Below are 13,186 nucleotides of genomic sequence, written 5' to 3'. Positions count from 1 at the left end.
AATCCAGCAAAACGTAAAATAACATGAAACTATATTATCAAGGTAGACAAAATGAATGAAAGAAAAGTAGGAAACCAACAAAAAGACACGTATTATCTGTTTTTTTTTTTCTTTCTACTTTACCGGTTGTGGCATCGCCTTGTGGGTGTAGCCGGCGTTGGCTACGTGCATGGACCCATCGGGCATCGGTTATGATTAATGGGTCCTTGGAGACACGAATCAATAATGGACTTAAAAGTTCTTATAACCAAAGATCCATTTCACCTTAACCCCTGTTGGATACTAGTATCTAAACACATTTTCAATTTGATGCACCTTAATGTTTCCGGTAAAGGTAACTTTTCAACCTAGGTAAATAATAATCTCTAGTCAATCTTAAGCCTGCTCTTAATTAAAATTTGCATAAGCATCGTCACAAACAGAAGGAAACTCTTTGACTTGATTCTAGTTCGATGATTTGCGTTATATTTATGTAAAACTTATTTTTACTGTACATCACTACATGGAAACAGTATACTAGTGCGTAGTGATTTTTTTTTCAAATTCTACAATCACATATGCACATTAATTACCAGATTTAAATCCAAATTATCATACAACGACAACACTAATACAAGGCCATTTAGAGTGTATAAATTTTGGTAAAGATATTTCATTTATCTCATTGTTTAAAGTATAAATTGATAACAATATAAAATTAGAGTTTGTTTATTTTAACTATATATTTCGATACTAAGTTTGAGTTTATAGTACTCCTAATTATTTCTTCTTACTAATCAATACCGTTTATAGTGGTCACGAAAGGTACTTCCTTTTATGATTTGAAATGTATAGTGAAACGACCACAAAATTTTTATGACGAAATTTAGAGGCAATTAAAATAATTAGTCATACTTCAAACTGATTTTCCAAAACATTTTTAAGTACGACATTGATGTGAAATAAGCTGTAAGATAAAATAAAAAGTGGAAATGAGCTAATCAAGCTTTAGATGTTATATTCATATAATCGTATTCGCGTGAAGGGTTCAACTCTATTTACTCTCTTTATGACCCATCTTGTCAACTTTGTTTTAGACACATGAATGTTTATCCTAACCTAGAGCAATGGAGTTTTTATTACTATACTTTTCCCAAGTTTATAATTACTTAATCGGAGGTAAAGTTAACTAATCATGGCTGACAGAAATATCAAATATTTTGACTGTAATGAAATATGCAAAAAATGAAAACCGACACACTCATTTTATTGGTTAGTAGCATGTGGTCTATGTCTATGCCCATCAATTCTGTTGGTTGTGTTTGTAAACTTTGTTGTCTTAAAGTGTTCTTACTCAAATCATATGGTCTTATTTTGATTATTTTTATACTCTTTTTACTTTATAGGAAAAAGTCGCAAGTTCTTGTGTCTCTTCTCTTACCAAATGAAGCTATGAACAAAAAATAACATGTCAAAGTTGAGGAGATACTGCTAATCGATTATTATAACATTATCGTGTTACTTAAACTAAATTTTCTAACCACTTTTATTTAGCCAGTCAGAATTGTATCACATTTAGCCTCATTAAAAAACCTGATGAAAGGACTACGCGACCATATCACTCATCCAAAAAAGTTAGTCAAATGAGAAAACTCCAGATTATACTTAATTACCGAAAAAATTAAACTAAATATATCATTTATAGATGATAATTTCAGATCACTAGAAAGTAAGAAACCAAACACGTTCCAATATATTTAGTTAGTCAAAACCAAGCAACATCATTTTGGTTTTCAATAGTCAATCTGAATTATGTCTATCTTATAATATCGACTTCGTAAGAATCTTAATAAAATACTTGTTTAGGTCTTAAGTATAGGAAGGTTTGAGAAAACTGTAAAGTGATATACAACGGTGAAGACACGAGCAGTCGATTAGGCTCTAAACAATTCAGTACTATTTGATTGACTCGACCGCTCTCTCATGCGAGAAATTTTACCCTCCCAATTATACTGTGTGAGAATTCATTCATTATTATACCTCTTGAGAAATTTAAAGGAGACTTTTGGACGGCGAAAGTAGAACGAAATAAATAATGGGGTGATGAAGACAAACGAGAGAAGACATGAAACTCAAATTGTCAATGCTTCTTTCAATCTCAAGAGCTTTTGCCCTATTTTAGTGGGTTACTTTAATAGTTACCTCTCAAAAAGTCAAAGATAAGGATAAAACTACACGTCTCAAATTACTTATTTGATCATATATATTATAGTATATGGGATTCCTATAAACATTTTACATTCTTCTCCCACAAACGATATATATCATGACATCACTCCACATCAAATAACAATGTTAAAGAAAGTTACATTTTCCGAATCTTTTAAGACTGAATTTGTGAAATCACAAACAAGTTGCTTAGGTAAACGAAAATTTATTAAATTATTCTTAGCAAATTACAAACGAAGTATCGAAAGAGATTGGATAATACAAAATATGTATAATACTAATAATTAGCATGTTAGATGATAATATAGTCTCAAACTATAAAATTGTACTGTTATATGACATAAATAGAACTAAAATAATTAATTGGATGTCTAAAGCATTTAAAACATGTTGTATGCAAAATTTACGCGCCTCTAATAATCAAGATACTAATATAAAAACTTCTCTTTTTATCATTCAGCGCAATTTTTCTAATTTTATCAATCTACAATCTGATAGATGATAAATTTCGTTTATGTTAAACCAAAGAATGTGATTGTTCAAAGGCGGATCATGAATGATGAAGATTTTACTTGTGGATTTAAATCAAATATCAAAATCATCATCATCATCATCATCATCATCATATATATACATATATATATATATATATATAGAGAGAGATCTCTACGATTAATTTTCCGTTAGTCATTTTAGACGTTGTAACGTGCAGTAGATTGGTTTTTCTACAGGTTTCAAATATATTTTGATATCGATGTGAAATTCTCTCAGTTCTCACAAAAAATAGTATCTCAAATCTCATGAGATTTTCTCGACTTGAGAACAATTCTCATGAACGACATCTTAGTTATGGAGTATGTGTGTTTTCTCAACAGTTCCGTAGACAAACGATTAGAAGCAGATATTCTGTTTGGTGTTACCCGCTTGCTAGTAACGCAACTGGTCAAGACATCGACTTTTTGGAGACATGGACTAGATAAGTCTGCAATTTCTTTTTTCAGCAAAACGTACTTGGTATCAAATCAAAAAGTTGAATCGATCAAAATTACAAAAAAATGCGATTTGCAAATTGCAATAAAAAATGGCTCCTTCATTAGTTAATGATCTGTCTCCTTATTTATGAGCACAATGCTAAGCTAAAGAAAGTTTGAGGATTATATTATACACACATGCACACATTTCTACATCTTGGAAACCATGATTTATGTCACTGGCTAACTACATATAGATTCGCTTTGCATCAAAAGATGAGAAAATATGGAAAAATAATTAAAAAAACACAAACTCCGAAGCTCTTTCGGACTGTCAAAGCGTAGCCCCTTTTTCATGTGGTTTCTTAAACATTCCCTAACCAATCAAGTTTCATTAATGTCCTTTATTCATTCCATCACTTGATCTTACTTTGGCTATAATTTGTTCAGTTTATCATTAAGCTCCATTATTTTATCATCTTCGTCAGACACGATCCTCCCTTCACGTTACGTAAACACATATATAATAAGGTGAATGTGGAACAAACTAAAGGGTTCTAAAGTCATTAAATAATGGGTCGCGCCATATCTAAACCTAGCTCATACGTAAAATTCGCATCACCAAAATTATTTCTTTCATTTTTTGTGAAATATTAATTATGTTTTAAAATTACATATAGTTTTGTAAAGCATAATTGAAGCAAATTTTCTCTATTAGTTGAAGATAATTTGGATTTTTATTGTTTAACACGACCTTAGGTCCTTAGCTAGTCCAATAAATAGCTCATTTTGTTAGGAAGTAAAAAAAAAAACTTATCCCTGCTTATAAAAAGAAAAAGAGAGGCTATATAAACCAATTATCGATGGTAGTTGAGTTATTAATAACAAAATATGCTTTCATTTTCCTGTGGATGTAAGAAAATAGAATGATGTCGAGGAAGGATTTTTAGTTATGAAGTAGGGTGACTCCGATGATAGGATTTGAGGAAGAAATCTCTCATTTTGAAACCCCAAAAAAAAGAAAGAAAAACAATTTACAAAAGCCTCCGAGATAATTAAGAGAAAGTCAACGGTCAAAGACTCAAAGGTATTATTGACTGTCGGTGTCTCCCGCCGACGCCACAACCTTCCGTATATTAATACTCTCCTTATCAGCACAACAAAAACTGCGAAAGAGTGACATTGTGTGAGAGTACGGACTTCTTTTAGAATTTAGAATCCCCAAATTCCCAAAACACCCTTTCTTAACTTTGAATATTACCTATCAGCGATCCCTAGACCCGAGTGCACCTGCTCGCACCTGATTTTCGGTGGGGAAACTTCCGCGTTGGCATGTTGGGATATTCCGTGAGAAAACCAAAATTCTTATTTCTTAACATTATCAAATAAGAGAATTTGTAATAGATGATCACGAAAGTGTCAATATTATCCATAGTTTGCCATTTCAAGAGGAGACTATTTAAGTTCAAGGGTTCGAATCTCTTGGACATTGAACTTTGGTTTGGTTCTTTATCCTTGGTGGAAGTTCACTTGTTCGTTAAAACCTATATATCCAATATTTAATCTAAATAAAGCTGCTCTTGAGTTTAATTTGACGTAACAGTTGGGAATTTCGTTTTGAAACAGGCCAAAGTGCCATTTCTTGCAGATGCCTGCATTTGTCTAGAACTGATCAATGTTAGGATACTTTTGACCAATCTTTCATATTTGGAAATAGTGAGTCATCGAAACGATTCTTGGGTCTCCCGAATTGTCCAATCAATGACTTTGTGTGGAATGTATTAGGTAAGCCATATTTTTAGCGTTTTCCAATTGTCGTAAAGCTAAAAAATACTTGATAGTTTTTTTTTTTAAAAAAAGGATATTTGATAGTCGAAAATTTAGTTTTTTTCCTGTTAAAGATCGAAAATCTATTTTCTCGTTGAATAATACTGATATTCGAAGTTAAAAATGAGAGAAAGTAAGGAGTTTTTAATTTATTTAAAAGGACTAAAGTAAGAAGTTTTGATTCTTCGAAACGGATATACATATACGTAGCCTATAGTCAAGCAACTTACCAAAGTATTTGACTCCTGGATACAAAGAAGAATTTAAGATTGTTACGCTATATTATTATATAACGTCTACGTACATGTTAATGTGTTAGGCATCGGTTTTAAACTATATCCAATTTTAAACTTGTATATCCATTAGAATTTTTGGCTTTTCCTTTCATTCCATGCTCTACTAAAATACTAATTTGACGATTGGCTTTTAAATTTCTTGTTACAGTATTTCTTTATTCGTTTACGTGTGTAACGAATTTGACAAGTATGTTTTAGTCATATAATACCGACCGTTAAAGTATCTCATACATATAATTGTTTGTTGGATATTAAATTTTTACTAAAACATCTACATAGTACTTGTGTGATTTAATTTTACTTAAAAAATTATCTTGCAACTTATTAATAAACGATAGTTTATGTTATCACGAATCAATTATATGCTACACAGGTTTTTTATATGTCATTTGAGAAATCTCCTTTTGAAATGTACTGAGAAACCAATCTTACGTAGACGTTATCTCTATTTACACTCACTCAATTATTTCCTCTGTGATTTTTCTCTAAAATATTCATTAACAACATATCAGAACATTTCACAACAAAACACTTGTTAACAAACAAAAATGAAAATTTAACGAAAAGGCAATCTAGTAGAAAAACAAAAGAAACATGTTTAAAATATATATATGTTCGCTATTGATTAGATACGCCTTCCATCTAATTCTAACGTTAAATATTGAATTATTTGAAACATTTAATATTCTTATCTGACCCTTTAACAAAAGAAAAAAAAAATTATTATCTAGAAAACTTTATATAAAATCGAATTTCAACAAATATACTGTTATGATATCCAAATGATATCCATCTTCACAATTCGCTTTTCTTCACTTCATCTAGACATTAACAATATGAAAGCATATATGACTTACATTCTAATTAATAATCATCTATTTTACAGATCATGGTGAGGCTTATATTTAAAAAAATTAAAAAAAAAAAGAAAAGGCTTACATAAAGTTTCACGTTGATTGTGTTTAAAATTAATAAGAAAGAAACTGAAGTATCCTAACAAATGCGTTCACACCCAACAAAATGTTGAAATTAACTCATTTGATTTACATGGATAATGAACAAACCAAATTAATCCCGCAAAATAAAGAAAAAGATATATCGCTTCAAAATAAACACCGTGAAGGCACCAAACTAGTTCAACAGCAACAGTCCCGTACACGTGTCAACATATAAAGCGTGGAGTCCAGCTGTCTGGTCCCCTTATTATACACACACACCTCTCGACGTCATATCGCCGAGCATCTCAAAATACCGCGAGATATTTCCAATGAACGCCGTTTTTGAGAGATGGTATCGTTCTTGTTTAGCTTATGGTATTAAAAAGGCTAAAGTTGGTTGCCGGTGATTTGTGGGACAGCTCGTACGAGATTACTGCGGATTAACAGGATATTGCCGGTTTAGTAGAGCTGGTCAACCGGTAAACCCCGTTATAAAATCCGTGCCCCTCATCTCATGCTCTGTTGTTATGGATGGAGACTTATATTTATTGGCTCTGATTGGTAACTTGTGGAATGGTGGAATTGTGTTTTTAAACACAATTTTGCAGATTTTTTTGTCAATCAACAAAAATTCGCGTAATGAAAAAATACACACAAAAATGCAGACTGCATTTTTACTTAACAAAAATACAAAAGAAAAGTCATTCCGCAGAAAAGCGACTTATAAGTCACTTAATCTATTTTGCAATATTTTTTCCGCAGTTTCGCAATTCCACAAAGTTACCAATCAAAGCCATTATTTAATATAAGTGTCTTGTTTTATTTTATTTTATCTCATTTTTATATATTAGAGTCTGTCTAGTCTGATTGAGATAGTTAGGATTTAATTACTTGTAATTTTGTATATCTCATATTTGTCTTGTGCATTATTATTATTTTCGGCTAATGTATTGTGCATGAATTATATGAGTGATTTGAGTATTTTATACTCCGTATGTGATTTTTCTTTACACTGGTTATTGCATCAAGACATCAACCACTATTTAGAACAAAAATACTTAAAATTTATGGTTATATATGTTGGCTATTTCAAACCATGACTTACAGACAAGCAACATTTTGAAAATTTTAATCAAGCATCAAACCACTTTTAATTTAACTAATCTTCATTCGCATTATAGTATTATAATCTAATCACTTATAAAGTGATTTTTTGAACAACAATACAAACGTACTGGTGCGGTGGTGGTTCATTTACCTTTACAATTATAAATCTTCATAACAGTTATAGTCATATGGAATTTTCTAATAAAGTGTAGAAAATATTATTATTCTTCTACCAAAAAAAAAGGAAAAAGAAATTCAGACTGCAACAAAGTTTATGAATTGGAGAGTACTAAACGACTAATTATAGAGAGAGAGATGTCTTTAGTCAAATCCAGTAGAGTAGTAGTGCAGTACTACGGGCTTTGACTATTACGGAAAAAAAGTAAGAGAGTCACATTCCTCTTTTTGTTATGATACAAAATTAAATAATTAGTGCAATGTTTGTTGTTGTCAACAATTAGTGCAATTAAAAGCACGAATAGTAAGTTTTCCTCTTAATTCCCTGTATGAACTGGATAGGAAATGACGATCACACCCTTCATCTTCCTCAATGTCCCATGCCTACTTTCACCTTCCCGTTCTTTCTCCTCTATATATATCAACCCTTCTCTATCCTTCTTCCTCACACACTTTAAGCTACCAAAACCATTAAGCTTATCTACTTCTTATCTATTTCAAACCTTTTTCACCTTCTTTTACCTGAAACCAAACCATGCCTGAGGCACCAAAGAATGAATCTTTAGAAATTTTCGATCTGACGCTCGACGAGAAGAACAAGAGGAAGCTTCAGTTAATCGAGGAACTAACCTCGAACGCCGACCAAGTCCAGAGACGTGTTTTGGAGGAGATCTTAACCCGCAATGCTGACGTGGAGTATCTCAGACGACATGACCTCGACGGTCGCACAGACCGAGAGACCTTCAAAAACGTGATGCCGGTTATCACATACGAGGATATTCAGCCTGAGATCAACAGGATCGCTAATGGTGATAAATCCCATATCCTCTCTATAAAGCCCATCTCAGAGTTCCTCACAAGGTTCGTCATTAACCTTCTCTCTTCTTCGTCTTGATGCTCTGTTTTTGTTCTTGGTTTTTTGCTGGATGCTCTGTTTTCCTCTCACCTGATTCTTTTCAAGTTAGACTCAGTTTTAGATTAACGTTGGAAGATATATAAGTCGTTTTTTTGGCGATGTGTACTCTAAAAAAAGTTTTTTTTTCCTTCGGGGACTTGAGTGTTTTCTTCTTCTTTCAAAATCGTTGCTTACAAAATCAAAAAGATCAAAACTTTTTCATAAAATTTCTCAAAAGTTAGAGCCTAACAAGGTTTTAATGTGTTCTTTTGACAGCTCTGGAACATCTGGTGGGGAGAGGAAGCTAATGCCTACAATCGAAGAGGAACTGGACAGAAGATCGCTTCTCTACAGTCTCTTGATGCCGGTGATGAGCCAGTTTGTTCCTGGCCTCGACAAAGGCAAAGGAATGTATTTCTTGTTCATCAAGTCCGAATCCAAGACACCAGGAGGCCTCCCTGCTCGTCCTGTCTTAACCAGCTACTACAAATCTTCCCATTTCAAAGAGAGACCCTTTGACCCTTACACCAATTACACAAGCCCCAACGAGACCATACTTTGCCCTGACTCTTACCAAAGCATGTACTCTCAGATGCTCTGTGGCTTATGCCAACACCAGGAGGTTCTTCGAGTCGGCGCTGTCTTCGCCTCTGGATTCATCAGAGCCATCAAGTTTCTTGAGAAACACTGGACCGAGCTGGTCTGTGACATCAGAACCGGTGTTCTAAGTTCCTTGATAACCGATCCTTCAGTGCGAGAGGCGGTCGCCAAGATCCTTAAACCGAACCCAAAGCTCGCAGATTTCGTGGAATCCGAGTGCAAAAAGAAGTCTTGGCAAGGGATTATCACTAGGCTGTGGCCTAATACAAAGTATGTGGATGTGATTGTGACCGGAACAATGTCTCAATACATTCCAACTTTGGATTACTATAGCAATGGCTTGCCTCTTGTTTGCACAATGTATGCTTCTTCAGAGTGTTACTTTGGTGTGAATTTAAAGCCACTCTGCAAACCTAGCGAGGTCTCTTACACGCTCATACCAACCATGGCTTATTTCGAGTTCTTGCCTGTTCATAGAAACACAGGTGTTACTAACTCAATCAATCTACCTAAAGCACTCACTGAGAAAGAACAACAAGAGCTTGTTGATCTAGTTGATGTTAAGCTTGGTCAGGAGTACGAGCTCGTTGTCACCACTTATGCCGGTAAGAAAAACTAAAACGACAATCTTTGATTAACTTATAGTAAAAAATTAAAACTTTTAAGGTTCCAGTTCTTATCTTGACGCTTTGTGATTTTATTGCAGGGCTTTGTAGATACAGAGTTGGTGATTTGTTGAGAGTGACTGGATTCAAGAACAAGGCGCCTCAATTCAGTTTCATATGTCGCAAGAATGTGGTCTTAAGCATAGATTCCGACAAGACCGACGAGGTTGAGCTACAGAACGCGGTGAAGAACGCAGTGACACACCTTGTCCCTTTCGACGCCTCGCTCTCTGAGTACACGAGCTATGCGGATACAAGTTCTATCCCGGGCCATTATGTCCTGTTCTGGGAGCTATGTTTGGACGGAAACACACCGATCCCTCCTTCAGTCTTTGAGGATTGCTGCTTAGCCGTAGAAGAGTCACTCAACACTGTTTATAGACAAGGAAGGGTTAGTGACAAGTCCATAGGCCCGCTCGAGATCAAGATTGTTGAGCCAAATACATTCGATAAGCTCATGGATTACGCGATCAGCTTGGGAGCATCCATTAATCAGTATAAGACGCCGAGATGCGTTAAATTTGCTCCGATTATCGAGTTATTGAACTCAAGAGTTGTTGATAGTTACTTCAGCCCCAAGTGTCCTAAATGGGTTCCGGGTCACAGACAGTGGGGAAGTAATTAGGATGGAAACAGGAACGCGAAGAGGCTCTCTTTGACATAGAAGTTTCGGGACTTGCAAATGATATCTTCTGTCTCTCTAATCTTTAATTTTAGTTTAATTTTTGCTTGTTTGTTTTTGTATTTTTTTAATATGCATAGCGCCTCTGCATTAGAAACCAGTTGTACAAAGGCACATCATGTTTCTCCAAGCAAGTCTCTGTTTCTCTCCATCACTTTCTCGAGCCTCTAAACTTTGCTATTTTTTAATGCCTAATAATTGTTTGGACCTTTATCCTTTATAAGCAACGTGATGAAATTGCAATTTGCTAAGATGATTTTGTTAAAAGAAAAAAACCAGTCTCTTATAACGTGACCACTACTTGCATTGTGTTTGCTTAACAAAGCAAAAGCAAAATCATGCATGAGTTGAAATAATATAAAGAGAGCGGACAAGAGATTAACATCTTCATAGTTTTACCGGAAAATAACTGATTATTGTCCGTTAAATATAATTTACATTTTGTTTGTCACTCACCAATTAAGACTACTTAAAATCTTAAAATACGTCATAAGTGATATTGTATATTAGAAAATAAATTAAAAATTCGACTGTTTTTTTTAGTTCTTTGAGGAAGATCAGAAGTAATGTACGTGACAGAATGACTCATCCACAAATAAAATAATTTCCCGTGATTTTCATATATTAATATTATCATCTTGAAAGTAGCAAAAAATATGAAATTAAAAAAAAAAAATTCAAGTCTAGATACAATTGTTCCCTGTGTGAGCATCAAAGATGACAACACTGGCCTGGAATTATTGTTACGTTGGCAGATTCCTTTTTAATGACATATAAACAACCCATTAGTTGACATGTTATTTTTATATAATCTTCTTCTCTAAGCTGCATATCCCATACTACTTTTTTTGTCGAGAAACATATCCCATACTACTTTCTCTATAAACCACTCTCAAAAATTTATTTGGAATTGATCTCACTTTCTCCGAAAAAGGGTAAATGACTATCCAAAACAATATTTTAATATTCGGAGTTAGTGGTATCCAAAGACCAAAACAATAGTTCTCTATAAACATCCTGTGGCCTGTGGGATCTGACTTCCCTTGTCGAGAGAAACATTCTTTAATCAAACTACGTAGGAAGTATTTGTTTTTTCTCCTTGTCGTAGATGTTTTAGTTTTAGAAATTTGGCGTAATTCAAAAACAAGCTATAACTATTAGCTTATATTTTGATCAAAAAGCTTACCTTTTAGTTTGTTTAGATCAAATCATACTATTATTTGTAATTAACAAACCATTATTCTAGCAGATATAAGATATTATCAAATTTACAATGCACCCAATATTAATTTTATTAATTAACTTTATAAAATAAAAATATTGGCTGAAGGAACTCATTTAGTCTGAATCTTAAAAAAAAAAAAAAAATCAAACTCATCTAGTTTAGATAGACACCAATGCTCCTGTATGGGGAAATTTTTTTTATCATAAATAAAGGAGAGCACTAGTACGCACATATTATCAAGAAAGCATATTATACTAATAAAGAACCTAAGAATAAGATATTTTTAACAAAAAAAAAAAAAGAGGGAGAAAGAAGAAGAAGAAGCTAAAATAATGTTCTGAGATAGTGTCTCTTTTATCATATAGCGACATTTACAAGAAAAAAGGAAATGTGTCTGACTACGTTGTACATATAGCGACCCAAAACCCAGTAATATTGAACTACACAACAAGTGCAATGTATTGTCAACATATCCAATATATTTACCTATGTAGTCAATATATACCGTTAATGTTCGCAATAATGATAAACTGTACTTGAGTACTACTGAGCCACTGACTTTAAAGATAAGGTTGTCTTGTCTCATGTCACAACCCATTCTTTTAGTGTGATAAATAATTTGAAACAAAGATGGTTTGCAGATTTAACTGTACTTTGTTGATCTTTTCCTTCCACTTTCACTAATCCGAGGGTTTTTCATTCCACTTTCACTAATCCGAGAAGATTTTAACTTTTAAATTTTTGTTCTTTTCTTTTTTCTTTTAAATTTTTGTTCTTTTATATTACGAAGTATGAAGATGAGAGCTAAAAATTGTAAAGTTGCTTTATCTAACATAATCTTTATATATTATATATGACTATATGAGACACGTATATTGAACAACAAATAACAAACAAAAGTGTATAGATATTATTAAAATAAATATACCGAACTTGTGAAATACTGATTGACTTGTTAATCAAAATGTATAATTTATTATTGGGACACAGTAAAAATGTATAGTATTTACTTGGGACATGGAAAAGCCAAGAACTGATTCGAGGATAATAAAACTGTAGAGAAGTTCAGGCGCGGGACCTAAAACAGAAACAGACAAAACCAACAAACCCTCACAGAACCGACCGGTTCACTGCTACTGTCTGTGGGGACTCAAATACAGAGTCAGGTGTACCGTTAATTCAGTAACAAGTTCAACCCTCTAAGATCGCAACAAGTGTCCACAAGCTTCCGTCAACTGGGACCGATGAATAGTGGAGGAACACACGGCTGTTCACGTGATAATGTCTATTTTTTTTTGTCGTCCTTATTATTAATAGAAAAGTTAACGTACACAGTTCAAAAATATTACAAGATTTAAAACTTTAGTCCTAACATCCTTATCAAACATATCAGCAACAGAGTTTACAGTGCATGGAATCAGAAGGAAATTTATTACACTTTTTCCGTGAACAAGTTTATTAAAATTTTGCAAATAAGTAAATAATATGGAATGACTCCTTCTTTGTTGACCATTAGCCATTGAAAATGTTGCAATTGATTGGAACAGATTCGAGACATTTCCACAAAATATGATGTTCTTGTATCCTAGCCTCAA

General features: G+C 33.3%; 1 protein-coding gene across 1 annotated transcript; it reads left to right on the top strand.

Moving 5' to 3' along the window:
- Positions 1–7,971: 7,971 nt before the first annotated feature.
- LOC18030022 (indole-3-acetic acid-amido synthetase GH3.5) lies at positions 7,972–10,510 on the top strand. Its single transcript, XM_006413034.2, has 3 exons — positions 7,972–8,385; positions 8,696–9,624; positions 9,726–10,510. Exons 1-3 carry the CDS (start codon positions 8,060–8,062, stop codon positions 10,307–10,309), a joined length of 1,839 nt encoding a protein of 612 aa, XP_006413097.1. The 5' UTR covers positions 7,972–8,059; the 3' UTR covers positions 10,310–10,510.
- The last annotated feature ends 2,676 nt before the right edge of the window (positions 10,511–13,186 follow it).

Source organism: Eutrema salsugineum, unplaced genomic scaffold (assembly GCF_000478725.1).
Source record: "Eutrema salsugineum unplaced genomic scaffold, Eutsalg1_0 scaffold_1, whole genome shotgun sequence".
Taxonomy (NCBI): Eukaryota; Viridiplantae; Streptophyta; class Magnoliopsida; order Brassicales; family Brassicaceae; genus Eutrema; species Eutrema salsugineum.
This window is presented reverse-complemented; position numbering and strand designations above follow the sequence as displayed.

What these genes read in the sequence shown, in the direction of transcription:
- LOC18030022 (XM_006413034.2), top strand. Translation starts at nt 8,060, where the DNA reads ATGCCTGAGGCACCAAAGAATGAATCTTTAGAAATTTTCGATCTGACG. An exon ending in ATCTCAGAGTTCCTCACAAG is followed by an intron (nt 8,386 to 8,695) that starts GTTCGTCATTAA and finishes TTCTTTTGACAG; the next exon opens with CTCTGGAACATCTGGTGGGG. An exon ending in CGTTGTCACCACTTATGCCG is followed by an intron (nt 9,625 to 9,725) that starts GTAAGAAAAACT and finishes ATTTTATTGCAG; the next exon opens with GGCTTTGTAGATACAGAGTT.